The sequence below is a fragment of the Mercurialis annua genome, linkage group LG2 (assembly GCF_937616625.2).
Source record: "Mercurialis annua linkage group LG2, ddMerAnnu1.2, whole genome shotgun sequence".
Classification (NCBI taxonomy): Eukaryota; Viridiplantae; Streptophyta; class Magnoliopsida; order Malpighiales; family Euphorbiaceae; genus Mercurialis; species Mercurialis annua.
The window spans coordinates 7,016,832-7,039,478 of record NC_065571.1 but is presented as its reverse complement, the minus strand read 5'-3'; the positions used below and the strand labels follow the sequence as shown (position 1 = coordinate 7,039,478).

At 29.3% G+C, this 22,647-nt stretch overlaps 2 protein-coding genes across 3 annotated transcripts; both read right to left on the bottom strand.

The window, feature by feature from the left end:
• Nucleotides 1–3,009: 3,009 nt before the first annotated feature.
• Nucleotides 3,010–7,785, bottom strand: LOC126669196 (cellulose synthase-like protein E1). The gene is made up of 8 exons (XM_050362598.2): nucleotides 7,366–7,785; nucleotides 6,388–6,706; nucleotides 5,399–5,542; nucleotides 4,935–5,069; nucleotides 4,630–4,842; nucleotides 4,317–4,541; nucleotides 3,809–4,156; nucleotides 3,010–3,610 (listed from the first exon to the last, which is right to left on the bottom strand). The coding sequence occupies exons 1-8, from the start codon at nucleotides 7,635–7,637 to the stop codon at nucleotides 3,068–3,070; spliced, it is 2,199 nt and encodes a 732-aa protein (XP_050218555.1). The 5' UTR covers nucleotides 7,638–7,785; the 3' UTR covers nucleotides 3,010–3,067.
• Nucleotides 7,786–17,629: 9,844 nt separating this feature from the next.
• Nucleotides 17,630–21,421, bottom strand: LOC126669194 (cellulose synthase-like protein E1). 2 transcript variants are annotated; one of them, XM_050362596.1, is made up of 8 exons: nucleotides 21,028–21,421; nucleotides 20,590–20,905; nucleotides 20,289–20,432; nucleotides 19,924–20,058; nucleotides 19,624–19,836; nucleotides 19,314–19,538; nucleotides 18,573–18,920; nucleotides 17,630–18,232 (listed from the first exon to the last, which is right to left on the bottom strand). In XM_050362596.1, exons 1-8 carry the CDS (start codon nucleotides 21,366–21,368, stop codon nucleotides 17,690–17,692), a joined length of 2,265 nt encoding a protein of 754 aa, XP_050218553.1. In that variant the 5' UTR covers nucleotides 21,369–21,421; the 3' UTR covers nucleotides 17,630–17,689. The 2 variants fall into 2 exon arrangements, with proteins under 2 accessions (XP_050218553.1, XP_055960728.1); XM_056104753.1 differs by having other exon boundaries at nucleotides 20,590–20,944; nucleotides 21,028–21,170.
• Between the last annotated feature and the right edge of the window lie 1,226 nt (nucleotides 21,422–22,647).

The following is a 22,647-nucleotide window of genomic DNA, read 5'->3' as shown; positions in this document are numbered from 1 at the left end:
GTTGAAAGACTCGATTTGAATAGCCGAAAAGACAAATATTATTTGTTTTGTAATTAAAAGACAGATATTGACAATTGTAATTTAAAGTAACTAAAGCTGTAATTCAAACGGTGTTTTAACAATAATGAGAAAAGCAGGGATTATTAATCTTTGTTATGCTGTTTATTTAATTTGGGTTATGAATTATATTGTTCTGATATGGTTCGGACTAATCGGAAGCACCTAAAATTCTCTCTCGAGCAATTGCAGGCAAAAACATAAAACTAATGAATAATAGGTTAATTACTCACTCTCGCACAATGATTAACCCAATTACTGATTAATTGAATGATTATGAAGTGAATCCTAAGAACACGTATTTGTTAATTCACTCTCGCACAATTAACTCCTACGTTCTTAACTATGTTGGTCTATTCCAATTTTACTCTCTCGAGCTAAAATTAGAACAATTGGCAAAGACTAAGTGATCAATTCAGGCTAGGCATTAAGTACAATAATTAAGAACATATCAAGAACAAAAACCCATAATTCCGATTTAACTAAACAGACATAATTTGATTAATAATCCCCAACGATGGGTTTAGCTACACATAATAATAAAAATACTAAAAATAATCATTAAAGAATTCATGCTAAGATTGAATAAAATACTGAATATGAAATTGATAATAATCGTACCTTGTTCGACAATAAACTAATGATAATCGATAACAAAATAATGAAGAAACGATGAATTCAATAATCGACTGATAAGAAAAACTCTAATCTAGGGTTTATGTTTTATCAAAAATTAAGCGAACCCTTGTTCAATGTTACAAACTAGTATTTATACGGCTCCCGAAACTAAAAACTGATATTAGGTCGAAATAGGTGAAAACCCAGAAGTACCCTCGTGTTTCACGGTTTTTAGAACTCATTCGGGGGTATTTTTGTCAGTTGAGTCGCACAGTTGAAGTGAGTGTGCGATCGGGTATAAGAGTGTGCGATCGCACACTCCTTCACTTGGCCAAAATGCCAATTTCTTTGATTTGCTACTGCCTCCTCTTGTTTTGCTCGCACACCACTTCAACACTGAGTGTGCGAGCGGGTAAGTGTGCGAACGGGTAGGGAGGTGTGCGAACGCACACCTCCTGACTTGGCCATTTCTTCATTTTCTTCCAATCTTCAAATTAGCTCCTGTATCTTCCATTTAGCTCGCACACTGGTTTGTCATCAAGTGTGCGAGCGGGTTGCTCCTCACTTGGCCCCAAAATGACATTCTTCGATTCCGCATATCGCTTGTTCGCACTCTTCGACCCCGGAACTTCTAGAAAACACCAAAAACGCTCCAAAAGTCGCCATATTTGCATTTTTCTCCTGAAACACTCAAAATGATAATAAGCCACTAATAACTTAAAAAACGACAACTAAAATGCAAATAATGACTCCGAAAACAACCTATAAATAGGGGTATTTCTACTCCCATCAAACAAAATTGATTTTTTGATTATTATTAATGAAAAGTCTATGTGTATTTATTTTCTAATGATTATTTTCAATTTATTTTATAATGATTATTTTCAAAAAAAGGGTTGTAAGTGAGAATATATATTTATTTATTTAAGGGTGATAAATGAGAATGCATATTTATTTATTCATACATGAAATGAAATTATAATGAGAGTTATTATTTTTTTATTCTTATTATCTCTCGCATTGGACAAAAAAATAAAATAAGTGATCACTTATAATTATATAAAAGTATAAATTATTATCTTAAATATATTGGTATTAAAATATATAAAAGTATATTCCATTTATTATTTCGTTAACTCTATAAATTTATTTTATAATTCTTTCAGTTTTTTCTTTATAATTTAATTTTTTAGTAATAATTTTCTATTAAAAGATTAAATTAGTGAAATAAAAAGAAAAAAGTATGTGTTTCATCTATTTAAATTTTTTAAGAATATTGCAAAATAAATTTTAACGTTTCAATTTTATAGCGATTTAATCACAATGTTTAAAAAGCCATATTCAAAAATATGTTTTATAAAAATATCGGGCAGTATTGAAAGATTTTTCATTAGCGAAATCTTTTTTATAAATTAAATCATAATCTTTTCATTTTTTGCATTTTGTAGCCCAAGTGTTTTCCGGCAACTTTTTGCATACGTGGTAGTCATATTAGAAATATATATTGACATATTATCTTATTGATTTAAAATATTATAATAAAATTTTAGCCTTTTATATTTTTGCACTTTGTTTCCTAAAAAAGATGAAAAAATTGCTGGAAAATCTATTGGAACTACAAAATGCAAAAATGAGAAAGATTAAGATTTATTTTGTAAAATTTTGAATATTAAGATTAAATCGTTAAAAAATTGAAACTTGTGGATTTATTTTTCAATATCTAAAAGTTTTATTTACAAAAATACTTTAAACTTTCAAAAATTACCATTTCTGCTTTAGCACTTAAATTATTCTAATTTACTTTTATTTTTTTAACAAATTTACTGGAGTGAAGGAGTTGTAGTTTGGAGGGCAGCAGATGTTTGTCTGACATAGACGGCCAGCAGCCTATCGTTGAATGTATACCAATCGATTGTTGATTGATTGTGTAGCCATTTGATTTTTATTTACTGTTGATCAAATATTGACATCCTTAAGCGGATTTTAGATTTAATTTTAAGTGTATATTATTCATTTGACTAGTTTGATTAATTTCAAGATCACCTCTTTTAATTAATCATGAAATCAAATAAAAATTACTTGAATTTTTTGATCTTATACAAATACAATAATATAAAATTTATTTAAATCCACCTAAAATATACTGTGTAAATCCACACAAAAAATCATGTCAGATCAATCTGAAATTCATGTCATATTTAATGACAACAACTAATACTCATTTGATACACTTTTTAAAACGATGAAATTATAACTTAAAACAAATAAAAATAGACACTAAAATAGTAAATTATGGAAAATCTGGACACCACTAATACAATTCTTCCTTGAATATTATTGCTATTAATTATTTTTATTATTATTATTATTGCAAAAAGAAAATATGAAAGTATCACAAGAAAGTAAAGCAATTACAAATAATTAGAGCTAATACAAATGACTTGACCATTAAGGAACAAGGCAACTTACCCTTATCCTTCCTAAAAAACATGCCTTGATACAAAGGCCAATTGATCAAAACCAAATTAACACAAATAACAATTTGACAAGCCATAATCTCATAATAATACCTAATACTATTTTCATTCATTACCACTTTTTTCACCACTCCACAAAAGCAAACCAAATTGAGCATTGCAAGTGTAGCTAAAATGGTGAACATTGGAGATGACTCTCCAAATTCCATCATCTCTTTTTTATATCTTCGCAATACTTCTTCGTCGGCGACTTTGGCAGTGACCACAAAATCTAAATCCGTCTTTAAAATGGTGTCGATGAAGGCAAATAGATAAGAGGTTGTTCTTCTGTATAGCCACATCCTTTGGTCATTCCACCAGCTTAGGAATGTGCTTCCGTGCCATAGGAATTCAGTTAGGCTATATATGTAGTTGGCTGTTATCACATAAGCAAATGGCACGAACCATAGGCTTGACACCTGAAACCAAACCATTAGGAGTGTGCAAAACAGAACAAAACCGACATATTCAGTTCTGTTTGATTTGACATGATAAACAAATTTTAGTTCTTTGGTTCCGAATGGTTTGAACCGTCTAAGTTCAACCATGCTTGACTGTAATTGTGAAGCAGAAAAATTCCATTCAAAATTTGTAATGCAAACAAAAAGAAAATGTACCTGTGGGAACAAGGATACGCCTTTGAGGAGACAAAGTGAAGGAAAAATTGAGTAATAAATGGTCGGCAAGCAATTTGGAGCCCAGAGACAATAATAGCAGTAACTCAATTGCAGACCAAAGCTAATTTTTCCATTTCCATACCATACAGGGCAATATTTAGACAGCATAATCTGGAAATCACCTTCAGACCATCTTTTATGTTGCACCAATGTCTGAGCCAATGTGATTGGTACAACACCTAAGAACGCCTCTCTTTTTGGAGTATAATACACTGATTTCCATCCGTTGCATTGGATCGATAACCCTGTAATCACATCTTCCACAGGAAAACCGTATCTTAGGCCAATCTGCAATCAAACGTTTTACGCAGTATGTATTAGTTATTCTCCAAGGATCTACAACTGCAAAATAAATTACGAACTTTAGCATGTTTTGTAATTTTAACACGAATTTTCGACTTTGGCAATTTAAAACACTTTTGTTGCAATTCAAAACGCTTTGATATACCTCATTTCCCCATTGAGTATTTTGCTCAAAAGTACAATTTGCAAGAGCCTTTGTTTCTTCTTCTAATTCCGTTAAACTTAGTTGTCTCTTAGGACGATCATCTCTACTCCATTCAAATTTGCAATCTTTACGGAATTTCCTTCCGCAGAGAATATCTCTTCTGTGAAAACAGCCGCTTCCAACATACATAGGACCTCCAAAGCCATCATTGCCATAAAACTCCACCTACGTACATCCCCATATCGAAAGCAAAATCAGTTTACACAGCCATGAAATCATGTTAGTTTTTCGTTTATGTACGAAGCGAACTTACGTCACCAATTGTTCTCATTAGACCACCATACAAGTCATTCTTGGTAATGTTTTCAAAGCTTTGCGGGAACTGTACGAAAGCGATGTCATGGCTGTTCTCTTCATCCATGAAGAAGCAGAGTGCTTCTTGCACGGATGAGGAGTTGTTGGAGTACATATCACAGTCTAGATTCAGAATAATTTCTCCATTGCTAATCTTTGATGACACTCTTATCTACAAATGTAACGAAACACACGGAGCAAAATAAGCAAAATAATTAGGGGATCATTGAGAAACTAAAAATATTAAGATAGATATTTGTATACCAATGCATTCATGGCCCCAGCTTTGAAATTGTGGGGATATTGAGGCCTCTTTTCTCTAGCAAGATATACTAAGGTAGGCAATGGACACCCATCAATGTCCTCTATTGCGTTAGGATCTTCTCCATCTATCAAAATCTGATAACACCAAGAGAAATTCAATATTCTACTTACCATTAGGAGCCTGCAAAAACCGAATAACCGAGCCGATATTCTGGTTCGTCGGTTTTAACTAAAAAAGTTTTTGGTTTTTCAACTCGGTTTGGACAAATTTAGTTATGTTTTAGTATAAATCAAACCAAACCGACTGGTTTAGTTCACTTTGTTTGAAAAAAATGTACATTTTTATAATTCAGTTCAGTTCCGTTTTAAAAAAATAAATTCCGTTCTGATTTGAACCGAATACACACCTTCACTTATCATGCAAGAAATGGAAAATGAAGAATATAAAAGAGTGAAAGGTTTACTTGAAGAATAGTATGGTGATCACGTTTTGAAGAATTCTGTGAATCCCACTGGGAAAATCCTTTATGCTTGAAGGCTGCTTCTTCAGGAATTCTACCTAGCTTCGTTGCAGTTTCAATTTTGTCTTCCATTTCTTCATATAATTTCTACAAATTAAAGTGAACATATAATTTCTACAAATTAGTACCTGAATTTTTATCTCTCTCTCAAATTAGTATTTCAAATCTTTATAATATCAAATAAGTCACTCTTAGCTATTTTTCGATCACTGAACTACTAATAAAGCTAGAAAATTATTTTCTAACATAATTTTCGGATATTAAACTCTGTAGATCACTAAGCTTTCCTTAAATTACAGAAAGGTCACTAAAAAAACTTTTGTTACAAAATGGTCATTGAACTATAATTTTTATTACAAAGGGGTTCATCCATCTAAAACGTTGCGTTTTATAGCAAAAACGCAACATTTTCGCTTACGTGGCAAGCCAAATTTACAAAAAGGAACACAATTTAATGACCTTTTTGTAATAAGAGGTATTATCTAGTGACATGTTTGTAATTCACGAAAAGTTTAGTGTTGTTTTTGTAACAACATAAACATTTTTGTAGTAAAAGGTATAGTTCAATGATCATTTTGTAACAAAAGTTTTTTTAGTGATCTTTCTGTAATTTGAGTAAAGTCTAATGATCTACATAGTTTAATATCCCATAATTTTCCGATTTAATTCAAAATATGTACAAATGTGTCATTTGCACACAAAACATTATTTTTTTACTAATATGACAGAAAAATTTAAGCAAATATAAGACTTATTTTTAGCTTTTTAGCACATTAGTGATAAAAAAAAGGCGTTTAAAGAAACTTATTTGATATATTAAAAAATAATTCAAAAAACTTAATACAAAAAATAAAAATTCAAATACTGAAATAATAGATTAAGAGAAAAGTTCAATCACTACTATACTCTTAACAAAATGTATTATAGATTACCTTGATAGCCAAAAACTCGTCAGAGCCATGAATCTGATGGTGTTGAGAAATGGAGGCAAAATAAGCAGCAGGTGACCTTGGTCCCACATTAAATTTTTTAGAGTAAGGTATCCAAAATCTTGCAAATTCAGACGCTTGTAACAATGCATAAAATGTAAGAATGGAGCCACCGTCGTCTGATAAATATACGCTAATTTTTTTGGAGGGACAATCATAAGTCATCACTGATAGAACTGTATTCATCACCATTATTGGTGGCTCTATTATTGGGTCTGCTGTACACACAAATATATCTACTCCTGGTAACTCGTCTCCGTACCTGCTCATCGTCCAACATAATTTACATATCTTTAAACATCATTTATGGGGAGATCGGTTCCAGGCTGGTTCCAAACACGTATGATTCCAACTCTTAAAAAAAATAGTTTTAAAGTATATAATAATTATTAAAAAATATTCTTGCTTTTAATATATTAATTAAATATTTGTTTTTTCTTATTATCGTTTAATTAGTTATAAATTATTAATAATATCAATCATATTTATATTTATGAATTGTATTTAAGTTAATTTATTTTCCTTTTACATAACAAAACAATTGAAGACTTACATAGTTATATTTCTATGACTATTGCTTGAATGTCTCTGTATAGTTAATTTTAGTTAAAATCTAAGTGAGATTTATATATTGATATTTTTATTTTTATTATTTATTTTTAAACTGTTCGAAACCAAAACTGTGAATCAAAACAGGCCGGTTGCCACGTTTCATAACTCAGCAGTTTTGGTTCACAGTTGTCGAGTCAGTGCAAGAAAATCTGAAATCGGCCCAGAACCCTGGAAGGAGCGGTTCAGCATAATTAATTACTCGCACCTAATCAATCAAGTAAAAATTCAAAAAACTATAAAAACACTATATGAAACCTTTTCTTGATTGGACCGCAGTTTTTCTTGCTGCAGGGGAACAGAAAACCGTACCTGCAATTGAGTCTATCCTTGTAGGGGAGCCTGTAGACCGGTTGCCACCGGAAAACGAGACTAATGAGCCAGTAAAAACCGAACCAGAGGTCAGCTCCGAGCAAACCAAACCAAACCCATCTGCCATCTTCTCCTTCACTGGGTATATAACTCCATCTATAAACCCATATGAAGCAGATACCCAGAAATACAGTACATGCAAACGCTCTATAAACCACTCTTCCCTTGGCTCCTTTTGTTTCAAACAAGGGACTATCTGTATCGCTTCCCATATCTTTTTCTTGCGTTGATCGGAAGCAAAACTCAAGAAAACCGGTATCTTCTATATACTAATTATAATGCTTTGATTGGTTGCGTATGGGCAGTTTTATCTTACTTCTGTGGCATATGTTCTCCGTCACTTTTATGAGAAAGAAACAAGAATATAAGTTTGACTTCCATACTTAGCTAACGTGGCCCTAACTTAGATGATTAAGATGTCTTCAAGTATATCCTATGAGTTTTTAGGAGGACTTAACTGACACAAATTTATTTTATTTGTACTAAATAGTAATAGTACAACACACTTGCACTTTTTACACTCACACAATACTCACGTCACAATGCACCCACTCACGCTAATTTGATAACTTTTTTATTCTCTCTATGTACAAAATGAAATAAGCAACCCATATATATAGATTGTTAGGTCGGTGGTTATATTTTCTAGGTGTTTTATTTTCTAGTCTTTTCTTGATTATACATTAATTATCTACCCATTTGAATTCTAGAAAATTGGAGAAGAGAGTAAGTCGGTGGCATTTAACACTCCTTCTCAACGACTACTCTCTTAAAACTTTTCTTTGCTTACCATAGCAAGTCGCGTTTTAAAGTCTTCAAACGTTGCACGTTTTAGCCCCTAAGTAAATATGCTGCCAACTTGATCTTCAGTCTTCTCGTATTTCATTTTTAATTTTTCACTTGAGACCGTCTCTTCAAATATTGCAGGCTCTTTCATATTGTCATTCTCGATTAGTGCCACATTCGCATATTTAGGATTCGGCTTCCTTTGTCTCTCACTACGTCTAAGTTGTATTTCACGTTCCACTGGAATCTCTTTTGAATATCGTCTTCAAATTGACTTGGTCGTTCTTCTTCAGGTGTCCGTCGATATACTCCTGTGCGCCACGGAGATTGAGCCCTTCTCGGGGATTGACTTCTTCTATTTTCTTCACTTGACTCCACCTCTCGAGTACTCTGCTCGATCACTTTATCTTCTTGTGACTTTTCTTGTAACCTCTCCTCAATCTCTTTGGAGTCAGGAAGGACTATTTCTTGAGAAGACCACCACGAAGAAGATCAAAAGTTAGTGTCCAACATTCCCGAAATAAAAATTACGTGTTAAATTTGTAAAATGCATACGCATACACCATTATTTTTTTTTGGATAAAGATTTATGAGAATTTACGGATTTAAAAGAAACACCCTCCTTTAAAATTTATGATTTGATTTTCCACTTTGTAAATAAAAAAGTTGGAATTAATCATTTTTTACAAGTGGCGAACTGTTTAAATTTTTTAGTATTTTAATTTTTTATATATAAATTTGTAGATTTATATTCTATTCATTTGATGGAATCAATATTTATGAAATTAATTTAATTAATAAATTTTAAAAAGATTCATAAATATTTCTATTAATTTCATGAACTGGTGCTTTAGTATCTTTTAAAAAAATTATTTTGATATTTATATTGGACAATTTATACAATACCAAGCTATTAATTTCTTACAATATAAAATATCAAATAACTTTTCAATAAAACTTTATAATATGGCTGTCGAAACAGTGAGCCCTAAGAATGGTGATATATATTAACATTCATATCAATTGTTTTTATTAAAAACTTGTTCAATCTTCTAAACTGCAAAAGATTATAGTTTCAATATTAATAAATTGTTAAGTTGAATTCGAGTAAAATTATAGAATATCGCTAAATTTATAATTTATTTAAACATATTTTAATTTGCAAGTTTGATCAAGTTAAATTTATTTACTTTAATCCTACTTTAAGATTTTAAATCTTCTGATAACGACACCCATTAACTTGGAGATTAATTATTTGTTTATTATCTTTTGTTTTTATCTTTAAAGTTTTCTATTTTTTAATCTTTTGTCATAAAATGATGATAATAAATTAATTATTCTCTTTCCAGGAAGAAGATGTTAGTGTTTTTTTTTCGTTTTCTTTAAAGGAATAAAACATTGGTCATGAAATTCATGCTAGGAACAAGAATGATGTTGAGATGGTGATAGTTTAAAGGATAATATTTTTATTTCCTCCTTTTTGGTCGTTTATGTTTGGATATTAATTTACAACAATATAATATATAGTACTATATATTTATTTCAGTATTTATCTCATAATGTTGTCATTACGAGGTTCAAACTTATTAGGCTTTTAAATTTTACTAGTTTGATGTGCACGTGCGCTGCACGTGAGTTATACTTTTATTATTTTCATGGTTTATATTTGAGATTGTTGAACGTAATTTTTAATTATATACGCATTGAGATTTTATATTTAAAATTGTTACGGGTGGTTTTCTTTTTTAACATTAATTGTCATCTATATTTAATATTATATAAAATTAAAATTTAAAATTAAATTAGTGATATTAATAAACTAATATATATGATCATACAAAGCCAATACAATATCAAATTTATTAGTTACATATGATTCTTAGATCCTTCGATTATATCTCCCAAAATTTACATAGGCATGTTCTTGAACCTATTTGATATTATTTATTTAAAATTATACTCTTAATTTATTTAATTTTGTTTAGGTGTGATATACATCGTGATTAGTAAAATGCTCCGCTAATTTATTATTTATAATAATAAATATAAATTTTATATGATTTATTATATAAACATTTCGTTAAGTATAAATATTTATTATTTATTATTTACATTTAAAATAGTCAAACATAATTTTTTAATTTTTATACTTTTATGTTATTCATAATATGATTTTTTAATTTTTTTTATATTTATATGTTATTCATAGAGTAGAATGTAATTGATTAGGATTAGGAAAAAATTTCAAGTGGTTGATTAGGAGTAGAAAAACTTTTAATAGTTAAGGTTGAGAAGACATGTAGCGAATTTTTATCTTCATGTAAGTGTAAGTGGTTGATTAGGATTATGGAAGATTTTTAATAGTTAAATTCTACAATTATAAAAAGGATATTTTTGTCCATAAATAAAAGTGTTCCCCCCATAATACACTTTTATATATATTATAGATTTCTTTAAGATTGTATTAATACTAAAATATTTGGGAGAAGAATAATTTTATTATAATTATCTAATTAGAAAATATAATCCAATTAGTATTAATACTCTTTATGCCATATAATTTATTTATTCACAATAAATACAATATTTCATTTATCTTTCAAAATACCAAGAACTAAAAAACCACACACACAATAGGAATTAAACATTAATGTGCATAAAGAGAAAATAGGATGTGTGCAATGTGAGAAATATAAGTTAATCCTAACCTTTTTAAGTTATTTCGTATAAAGAGTTAAACATTTAATGAGTTTTTCTTTTGAGGGTATATTTACTAAAAATGTTTTATATTTGGTGATTCTCCACAATTTTATACCCTTTTTTATGATGAGTGGATGACTCGATTTTTCACCAGCGAATGTATGCTTTAATGTCGAACCACATAAATTTTCCGTGTTAATTATTTATTTCGGAATAATGGTCTGAAAAAACATCCACCTTTTAATCCTTTTTTTATAAGAGAAGAGCTGGCAAAAGCCAGAAGCAGAAAACTAGTGTCATCTGCTCATGTGACGCAAAGAGACGTCCGCGGTGTCTTTCTTCAAGCAGCCTATAACGTCCTTAGTAATACTATCATAAATAATCATTCCAACTGATTGAAAGAAACCAGCATTGCCATGCGATTCGCACATCGGTTGCCTTCTCTGTGAGTATGGCAGACATGAATATGCGAAATACTCTTTATCATATTTTTAACAGCTAACACCAGGTTCATGTTAGCACTAATGGAAATGTCATCTATGTGAATAACTTCAACAACTAAAAGGTTGTCCAGCTCCAAAATCACACTACAAAAACCTTTGTGCCGAGCAGTTTCCATTCCGTCGTCGAGGGCTCCCCATAACTCCGCTTGAAGGACAGAGCAGAAACCAATAAACCACTTAGTCCTTCTACGTTTGCACCCTAAAGTTGTAAAATCGCCGATCATCCAAATTAACACCTTTCGTTTTAAATTGCACCCTCAAACATCAAAATCCACACCTTTTGCTTTCAATTGCACCCTCAAACATCAAATTGACCTCATTTTCAATACTTGATATTTTAATATATATTTTAAATAGTTCTCAATATTATAATTAAAACAAAAAAATAATATTTATAACAGAATAATATTTATTTGTATTAAAAAAATTATTATTATGTTATAATTTTTTTGGGAAGAAGAGTTTTTTTTTAAATCTAACATTAAGCGCTATTTAGAATCTATGTTAAAATATAAAGTATTGATTCGAACTTTTTCAAGTGAAGAGATCAATTAAATGCTTGAGGATGCAATTGAAAATGAAAGGTGCAGATTTGATTGTAATCGGCGATTTACAGGTTATAGTGCAAATAAAAATGGGATAAAAGATGAAGAGTTTAGACCATAAAATTTTATTTTACTATATTATTATATGTTATCCAAATCCATAATTAAATATCTAACGAATGGTTTTGATTCCGTTGCAACATACCAATTTGCTCACTCGGTCACGAATCGGTCACAACAATTACCATAATCTCAACAATTGGTATCCATGTTATAACAACACACACAAAATATGTTAGACTAAAAATAAATAAATATAAATTATTGCAATAATATAAAAATTATGCATATGCTAAATGTATAGCAACAAGTAATTGACTAATTAAGTCTGAAAATTATTATTTATAAAAAAATATCCATCTTCTATACGAAATATATTATGATATATAAAAAAGAAATCTATATTTTATAAATAAAATAAAGTTATATATTTATTTTTGGTATTAATTTATTTAATAAATATTTTTTTTGATTAATTTTCAGTTTATTTTTGGTATTATAAACTTTTACACCGTTGATTTATCTCAAAATTTGATACATTTTTTAGCTCTTAAACTTTACTACTTTATTCTCACTCACCAAAAAAACTTTTTTGTTTCCTATTAAACCTCTTAACTTTCAATTTTATTATATATAACCTCTCAACTTCAAACTTTTACCGATGTGACCTTTTTATTATCAGAGCGGCAAAATGCGTGTATTCGAACATTTTGAATCATGTGAAGAATAAGTAAAACGCATAATTTAACCCTTAAACTATATTATTTTGTTTTATTTACCCCATGAACTGTCCATTTAACCTCCTCGAAAATACAATTGATAGTCTATATATCAAATTGCCAAAATTGAAAGTTAATTAAAGTTCATAATTTTAAAAGTAATTAAATATAAACCAATAAGTTTAGTAAAATTTATAATATTATCATCCAAATTTTTTTTAATTCAAACAGTGCCTTATCAATTTTTATCCAGTTAAATAATAGGATTTGGTAAAATTACAATGTTATCATCCAAAAATCACTTAACATTGTGTCTAAAGTTTTTGTTTTCTAACATTTACTCCAACAAAACAAAACGCTGAGACATAAGTAGTCTGTTGGCATTTGTCGTGACCTTAGGGCAATGATCAATAATCAATAATCAATAATTAAGATTGGTATTTGATGTATGATTAATATTATTATAATGTCACGCCATTGACAGAACTTGCCCTCTGAAAGTAATTTATATAAATTAAAAATGATTATTAAAGCAGATTTTTGACAAATAAAAAATCAATTTTTTGGAAGCATTTTACTGTTAGTCTTGTTGTTGTCGAGAGGATTAATGCTATTATTCCTTCATTGGGTTACCAAATATTCAGATAGTTTTTCAGTTTTGGCATTTCCAACTCTTTTTAGAGTAATGCTATTTAATTCTTTTTTATATCTCTTTTATTGTATTGTATGATGTTGTAATAAACAAATGGATAAATTTAAATACTTCTAAACTATAAATTTCATAAAAGAAATTGAATAAACAAAAATTCGACATCTACCTTTTGATATTATTGACAAAGTTCGTTATAGTTAATACCCTTTCCGTCTAAAAATAAAAATATTTATTTTTTATTTTACACATAAAAATAGCTTTAAAAAGAAAAATGATTTTCTATATCTACAATTTTGGTTATTTTATCAAATATAATTTTAAAATATAAATTTTACATTCTGATTCGTTAATTTTGCGAATTGAAATAAATATATCCAAATTCCAGATTATATCTATTTTTTTATTTTTATAAATTTTTTAGTTATAAATAATTATTTTACACAATTAATCTTCAATTTCAGTTTATAAAGAATTATTTAGGTTTAAAATAAAAAAAAGCGTGTTATAAATAGATTAAATTGAGGGTTGGACATATTTGTATCAATTTGTAAAATTAACGGATCATAATATCTAAATTGTATCTTAGAGATATATTTGATAAAATGATCAAAATTATAAATATAAAAAAATTTATCTTTTAAAAATATAACTATTTATATCAATTATTAAATTCAAATGTTTTTACTTTCATATTTCTATATAATATTAGAAAGTTATTTCTAACATGACTTACGAGTTAATAAAAAATAGAATAACAAATAAATTTTAATATTTTTAGATGTTATATATGTAGATAATAATTTTAAAACACTCCAAAAAAAAGAGTAATAAGTAATTTTTTTTTCTTTGAAGCAGATGGAGTTATAAAGCTTATAAAAGTTAAATTTTATTTTCCTCTATAATATCACGTATTAATAGAGAAATGTATGTGATTTTTGTGCATCTAAATATTTGAGTTGAGTTAAAAAAAAATATTTAAATTGGAAAATAAGAAAAAAAAAGTTTTAATTTGATAGCAAGTAGAGAAGAATGGGTAATTAGTGCATTGTTGTTTTAATTAAATAAACTAATAAAATATTGCTATTAACCTTTTGACGTTATGGATTGAAGTATTGGTACATGTTTAGGATCCAATTTTTTTTTTTTTAAATTCATCTAACTTCATTAATCAAATATGAAACAGTTACATTTGTAAGAAATTCGGGAAAATTCGAAAATTAAACCCGATGACCTGACATGGAACAAACAACATGCTGTCTGATTCGCAGATCTACTTACGAAAATAAAAAAATAAATTATCTAACTGTTCGCCAATAAAGTGCCGTCTTCGCTCAATTTTTACCATCACCTGCAAACTGATTTATGAAATCAGAAACTACAGCTGTGACATCGAACCTCCACTCCATAAAAAAACCCACCATTAGATCACATCACTTAGCGATCATTTGGTTCAAGGTTAATAGAATCAGAATGAGAATTGGAATGGGAATGATTATTTTTATTTGTTGTTTGGTTCAATAAATTAGTGTAGGAATGGAGCTGGATATAATTTTGCAATATTTAATAAAAAAAAATTATCTATTGAACTTTTTTATAAAAATTATTTTTTATTTTAAATTATTTTTTTATTTTAAATTATTTTTTATTATTTAAAAAAAGTTATTTTATTATTTTTCAAAAAAATATTATTTTATTTTTGGAAAAAATATTTTTTTAAGAAATTTATTAATTTGTTTATTATTTTAAACAAATGTTTTATCTTTTAAAATAAATATTTTTTAATAATTATATTTATTTATTATTAAAATATTAATTTGTTTATTATTTTAAACAAATGTTTTATCTTTTAATAAATATTTGTTTTTGAAAATAGTTTTTAATAATTATATTTATTTATTATTAAAATATTTTGTTAAATTTTTTATTTCTATCAGGAATAAAAAAGTCCATTCCCATGGATGAGAAGGAAATAGGTGATTTTCTTTGAAGGGAGAGATTTTTAGGTAGACTCAGTATATCACGTCATTTATGGAATAGTCTATTATATTATGACACATCATTTGGCAATATCGTAATTTTGTTTATTATCTTTTTACACTTTAAATAATAATATTACAATAGTGCCAATATTTTAATGATGTGTAATAATGTGATAGGTTTAGTTCATGGATGATGTGGTGGATTGAGTCTCCCTATAAATTTATTCTTTGAAGGGGTAATCACATTCTCATGCCTTAGTACATTTTGACAAAACAAACACAAACAATAAAAATCACTCATTTACATTTTCAATCCCTTTTTATTTAAGACGAACCAAACGGCCCTTAATTTTTTATTTACATATGATTTACCTGCTTTTTAATATGTAGATAAATTATTTTTGATAAACAATTCATTTTAACTCTTTAAATATTATGAACTTTTTTAATAAAAAGTTTGTTTTAACCTCTTAAATATTATAAAAGGATTATTTAAACCCTTCAAGTAAATTATTAATTAATTAAATTTTTAAATAAAAAATTAATCATATGAATCGCTAATCTAACGTAATTAATCAAAATAATACGGTTAGTTTAAAAAAAATAGACTGAATAGTTAAAAAAAAGTAAACACTTAGCTGAACAACATATAATGTGACTTAAACAATAAAACAAACGTCAAATAGTTTAATAAGATTTTTGGTTCTGCCACTTATTATACCCCTAATTAAGCTTTATATGTTCAATATTGGGGTTAAATATTTTTTAGGTCACCGAACTATAGTGTTTTTACAAAACGGTTATCAAATTATAAAAAGTTATAAAATAGTTACCGAACTATCGTATTTTTACAAAATGGTTACTGAAGTATAAAAAGTTACAAAATGGTTATCGAACTATAGTTTTACTACAAAATGATTACCGAACTGTTGTTTTTTTAGGAAAAAAAGTTATCTTATTCCTTGTCCACATCATCAAGGTGGTGACCCGTTTGTAAAAAAATAATACTCCAGTAACCGTTTTGTAATTTTTTATAGTTCGGTAACCGGTTTGTAAAAAAACTATACTTCGGTAATAATTTTGTAATTTTTTATAATTTGATAACTATTTTGTAAAAACACTATAGTTCGGTGACCTAAAAATTAATTAACCCCTTTTGCTAGTGTTGCAACAATGGTGAACACTACGGTTGAGCTTCCAAATTACATGATCTCTTATTTATACATTTTCGACATAGCTTTCAAACTCCAAGATCGATTTTGCATTTTTAAAATTTTGTTTCCATTTTTTTCAAAATAAAAAAATTATAAAAAAATATTCCAATAATATCTAAACTTTTGTTTTTTTTATTTTTCATATCATTATTTTAACGGTGCTAAAATAACAAATTAAATTTAATTTTGCTTCAAATTCTCCGTCATATGTAAAGTTTGAGCAGCAACCCATATCAACAAATTTAAAATTCATTTTTAATTTGTTAATACTCAGATAATAAAAAAATGACAACTAATACTCATTTACTCTTTTATAAAGTTGAAGTAATAATCTAAAACAAATAAGCACTAAAATAATATATTATGGAAAATTTAGACACCACTAATACAATTCTTCCTTAAGTGTAATTGCTATTAACTACTCCCTCCGTCCCATTCTAATTGACAAAATATGGAGTTTTTGGTGTCCCATTCTAATTGACAAAACTAACATAACTATAATTTTTTTCTTTAACTTTCCATCTTTACCCTCATTTAAATTTAAACTTTTTATGGGAAAATGGTGAATATTTAATGAGAATTTGACTAATATACTAATAGCATTAATTAGCTCCATTATCAATAGAGGGGTATAAAAGTAACTATCTATGTCATTTATTAGTTTGTATTGGTTATTGTAATTTAGTTATTTTGTCAATTAGAGTGAGACGGAGGGAGTATTTTATTATAAAGAAAGGATCAATGTGCCCCTTAAATTTGTGATACGTAGTCATTTAATCCAGTTTTTATTTTTTGAGCAACTAACCTCAAAACTCTTCATTTTTAAGTCAGATAATCTCATAATTGTATTTTTAAAACGCGTGAATTACAAATTGGAGGCGACGGATGCGAAAATGAAATTAGAAAGATCACTAATTGTTGTGATAAAATTATCCGAAACCTATTTTTTACAATAAAAATATAAATTATGGGGTTATTGACCCAAAAATGAAGAATTTTGGAATTCAAAAAAATAAAAACCGGGTTAAATAATCCTTTGTCACAAGTTTAAGGGGCACGTTGAACCTTTATTCATTATATTATTACCAAAAGTTAACATGAAAGTATCACAAGAAAATAAAGCAATTACATATAACAAGAGCTAATACAAATGACTTGATCATCAAAGAACTAGGCAACTTTCCCTTATCCTTCCTAAAGAAAAGGCCTTTATACAAAGGCCAATTTATCAAAACCAATACAACACAAACAACAATTTGGCAAGCCATAATCTCATAATAATGCCTAATACCATTTTCATTCATTACCACTTTCTTCACCACTCCACAAAAACAAACCAAATTGAGCATTGCTAGCGTAGCTAAAATGGTGAACATTGGAGAGGAAACTCCAAATTCCATAATCTCTTTTTTATATCTTTGTAACGCTTCTTCGTCGGCGACTTTGGCGGTGATTACGAAATCTAAATCCGTCTTAAAGATGGTGTCCATGAAGGCAAATAGAAAAGAGCTTGTTCTTTTGTATAGCCATATTCTTTGTTCATTCCACCATCCTAGGAATGTGCCTCCATGCCATAGAAATTCAGTTAGGCTGTAAATGTAGTTGGCTGTTATCACATAAGCAAATGGTACGAACCACGGGCTTGAAACCTGAAACCAACAACAGATTGCAAAAACTTTAGATATTAAAGGAGATTCTGTAATAGGCCGGATTCAACTGGCACAACTAACTTTTAAATCCAAACCATTAGTGTGCAAAATAGAAGTAAATCGACAAATTCAATTCGGTGTGATTATTATAGAAAAAGTTTAGTTTTCCAGTTCGGATCCGTTTGGAAAAAAAAAGTTCATTTCTTATTCAAATGAACCGAAAAACCGAACAATAAGCATGACACCTGAAATCACCGTAAAGGTTTTTGGAAACTCACCATGTTTTAGTTTTTTCTTTTCCATGGAACAGAATTTCAATACAAACAAAAATAAAAAATACCTGTGGGAACAAGGATATCCCTTTGAGAAGACAAAGTGAAGGAAAAATTGAGTAGTAAAGGGTCGGCAAGCAATTTGGAGCCCATATACCATAATAGCAATAACCCAATTGCAGGCCACGGCTTATTTTTCCATTTCCATACCAAACAGAGCTATACTTAGACAGCAGAATCTGAAAATCACCTTCGGACCATCTCTTATGCTGCACCAATGACTGAGCCAATGTGATTGGTGCAACACCTAAGAATGCCTCTCTTTCTGGAGCATAATACACCGATTTCCATCCGTTGCATTGGATTGATAACCCTGTAATCACATCTTCCACCGGACAACCGTATTTTAAGCCTATCTGCAATCAAACGTTTTAGGCAGTATGAATTAGTTTGTCTCGAAACATTTTAGGCAGTATGAACTTTAGCTTGTTTACTAATTTTAATAATTTTCAATTTTTCCATTTAAAACATAAATTGCTTATATTTTGCAATTTGGAACACCGATGCTGGTGTAGACGTCTAGCATGGTAAAAATTGTTGTTCCGAATTGCATAAAAATTGGTAGTTAAGAGTTTTCAAAGTTGACAACTATACATCAAATGGTATAAGCGTTGGGCAGTCGTGGGTTCAAATCCTCCCACACACGCTCCCCCTTCTCAATTGTCCAAAAAAAAAGTGGACGATATATATTAAATTGCAAAACATAATGATATAATAACTAAGATAGACATATAATAACTCAGATAGACCTCATTTCCCCATTGAGTATTTAGCTCAAAAGTACAGTTTGCAAGAGCCTTCGTTTCGTCTTCTAACTCCATTAAACTCTGTTGTCTCTTATGACCGTCATCTCTGCTCCATGCAAATTTGCAATCTTTACTGAATTTTCTTCCGCAGAGAATATCTCTTCTGTGAAAGCAGCCACTTCCAATATACATAGGACCTCCAAAACCATCAAGGCCATAAAACTCCACCTACATCCCAATATCAAAAGCAAAATCAATTACAGATAGCCAAGAAGTCCTGTTAGTATTTCGTCTATGTACGAAACAAGCTTACATCGGTAATTGTTCTCATTGAACCACCATACAAGTCATTCTTGGTGATGTTGTCGAAGCTTTGAGGGAACTGTACGAAAGCAATGTCATGGCCATTCTCTTCATCCATGAAAAAGCAGAGTGCTTCTTGCACGGTTAAGGAGTTGTTGGAGTACATATCACAGTCTAGATTCACAATTATTTCTCCATTGCTAATCTTTGATGACACTCTTATCTACCGAGGTAACGAAACACACGGAGCGAGATAAGCAAAATAATTGGGGGATCATTGAGAAAACTAGGATGATATTAATTTGTATACCAATGCATTCATGGCCCCAGCTTTGAAATTGTGGGAATATTGAGGCCTCTTTTCTCTAGCAAGATATACTAAGGTAGGCAATGGACACCCATCAATGTCCTCTATTGCGTCGGGATCTTCTCCATCTATCAAAATCTGATAACAGCAGAGAAATTCAATATTGTACAGTTTACAAAAACCGTACCAAACCAAATAACTGAGCTGAACCAACATGTTTGGTTCGGTTTGTTTGAAGAAACTTACATATCTATCAATTTGGTTTTTCAAAATAAAACTTTGGTTCGGTTTTGTTCAAACCAAATGCACATCCCTACTTATCATGCAAGAAATGAAAAATGAAGAGTATAAAAGAGTGAAAGGTTTACTTGAAGAATAGTATGGTGATCGCGTTTTGAAAAATTCTGTGAATCCCACTGGGAAAATCCTTTATGCTTGAAGGCTGCTTCTTCAGGAATTCTACCTAGCTTCGTCGCAGTTTCAATTTTGTCTTCCATTTCTTCATACAATTTCTACAAATTAAAGTGCATATATAACCATGACTACTTAGCAATCCAACTATAAAAATTAGACAAGATGAGTTAGCTCAAATGGTAAGAACACTTCATCCAAAACCAAAGGCCTTGGGTTCGAGTAACCATTGCGTATAGTCTTTTTAGCAATCATTACCTTGATAGTCAAAAATTCCTCAGACTCGCCAGTCTCGTGTTGAGAAATGGAGGCAAAATAAGCAGCAGGAGACCTTGGTCCCACATTGAATTTTTTACAGTAAGGTACCCAAAATCTTGCAAATTCAGACGCTTGTAACAATGCATAAAACGTAAGAATGGAGCCACCGTCGTCTGATAAATATACACTAATCTTTTTGGAGGGATAATCGTAAGTCATGACTGATAAAACTGTATTCATCACCATTATTGGTGGCTCTATTGTTGGATCTGCTGTGCACACAAATATATCTACTCCTGGTAACTCGTTTCCGAACCTGTTCATCATTAATCAACATAGTTTCCTATCCAGATTACTAAATGCAAAACATAAATTAGTGAATGTTTATACAAGTTTTATCTTTAGCATAAGTTGCAGGAAAAAAAAGGAAGAGCAAACCTGCTAGTGAGTCTATCCTTGAAGGGGAGCCTGTAGACCGGTTGCCACCGGAAAGCGAGACTGATGAGCCAGTAAAGACCGAACCAGAGGTCAGCTCCGAGCAAACCAAACCAAACCCATCTGCCATCTTCTCCTTCACTGGGTATATAACTCCATCTGTAAACCCATATCAAACAAATAGCCACAAATATAGTACATGCAAACGCTCTATAAACCACTCTTCCCTTAGCTCTTTTTGTTTCAAACAAACGACTTTTTTCATCGCTTCCCATTTCTTTCTCTCGAGTTGATCGGAAGCAAAAGTGAAGAAAATTGCTTATCTTATTTTTGTGGTATAGCATGGGTGTTCGTAAACAAAAATATTAAACTTAAATTAATTTGTCTTCTATCGTGAAGTTTATAGACCAAACGAATAATTAGGTCCTTATACTATTACCTTTCTTTCAACTTGAGTCACGTTAAAAATATATTCTGCACTATCATTTTTTGTCAAAATTAAGTCCCTCGTTTCATGTGAGTTAACAGAACGCTATGTTAACATATTTATAATTTAAAACCTGAAATATAAAAATCACCAAATATACCCAAATTATAACCTTTCGATTTCAATTGCACTTTGAAATATTAAAATCCACACCTTTTTTACACTCGTAAGCATCAAATTGATCTTTTTTTCAATACTTCAAATTTTAATAAGTATTCTAAATGATCCTTATATTTATAACTAAAACAAAAAAAACATCTTCCTTAAATTTTAAAAATTAAGAAAAATTATTTAATTTTTGAAAAATTACTGAATATAAATTTCTTTAGCAGGTTAGATATAATGGCGACAAAATCATTCAAATATTTGATTACGTCAATTAATCTTGTAGAGTCGAGAAGGCGTGATTGCGGATATGGATAGATTTTTATAAAATAAATATATTTATTTATATTAAATAAAAAATTATTGTTAAGTTTTATAATTTTTTATTTTTGTTTTAAATATAACATTACTTCCTTGTTTAGAATATATGCTAAAATTTAAAGTATTAATTTGAACTTTTTTTAAGTAAAAAGATGTCAATTTGATACTCGAGATTGCAATTGAAAGTAAAAAGTTGTAATTTGATATATTTGGTGGTTTTACAACATTAGAATGCAAACGAATTAGAATTAAAAGGTGGGTTTTTTTTCTTCAGAAGATAAGCTTAATTAAAATATAAAAAAGTGCAATACATTTGCCTATGTGTCGATGGATCTTGATGAGTTTTGCGGTGGTGAAAGTATGGATGTGGAGGAGGTTAGGAAGTGGTTTTGTATGGTGAGAAAGCAGTAGAGATAAAATTCTTGATGGGTTTTGCGGTGGTGGAGAAGATAAGAAGAACAAGTCTGTAATGGCGGTGGGACTACAACGGAACTAGAAATTTTACAATGAGATAGTTGGTTGGTGTAAAAAATATTGTGCGGGCGCATTGTACATAAATTAAAGTATTACAATTATATTTCTAAAAAATATTTAAAATTTGAAGAATTAAATTTCTCATTTTTAAAATAGTTGAGGGAATGGAATTAGTTGGCAATTCTGTTTAGCCTACTATTACCAAATTTAACTTAGGCATTGATAAATCACTACCA

Coding starts and splice junctions, on each gene's coding strand:
- LOC126669196 (XM_050362598.2), bottom strand. CDS start 7,637: ATGGGAAGCGATACAGATAGTCCCTTGTTTGAAACAAAAGGAGCCAAG. Junction 4,542..4,629: donor TAATGAGAACAATTGGTGAC/GTAAGTTCGCTT, acceptor GGATGTACGTAG/GTGGAGTTTTATGGCAATGA. Junction 4,157..4,316: donor ATACTCAATGGGGAAATGAG/GTATATCAAAGC, acceptor GTTTGATTGCAG/ATTGGCCTAAGATACGGTTT.
- LOC126669194 (XM_050362596.1), bottom strand. CDS start 21,368: ATGCTATACCACAAAAATAAGATAAGCAATTTTCTTCACTTTTGCTTC. Junction 19,837..19,923: donor CTGGGGCCATGAATGCATTG/GTATACAAATTA, acceptor TTACCTCGGTAG/ATAAGAGTGTCATCAAAGAT. Junction 18,233..18,572: donor GGATATCCTTGTTCCCACAG/GTATTTTTTATT, acceptor TGTTGGTTTCAG/GTTTCAAGCCCGTGGTTCGT.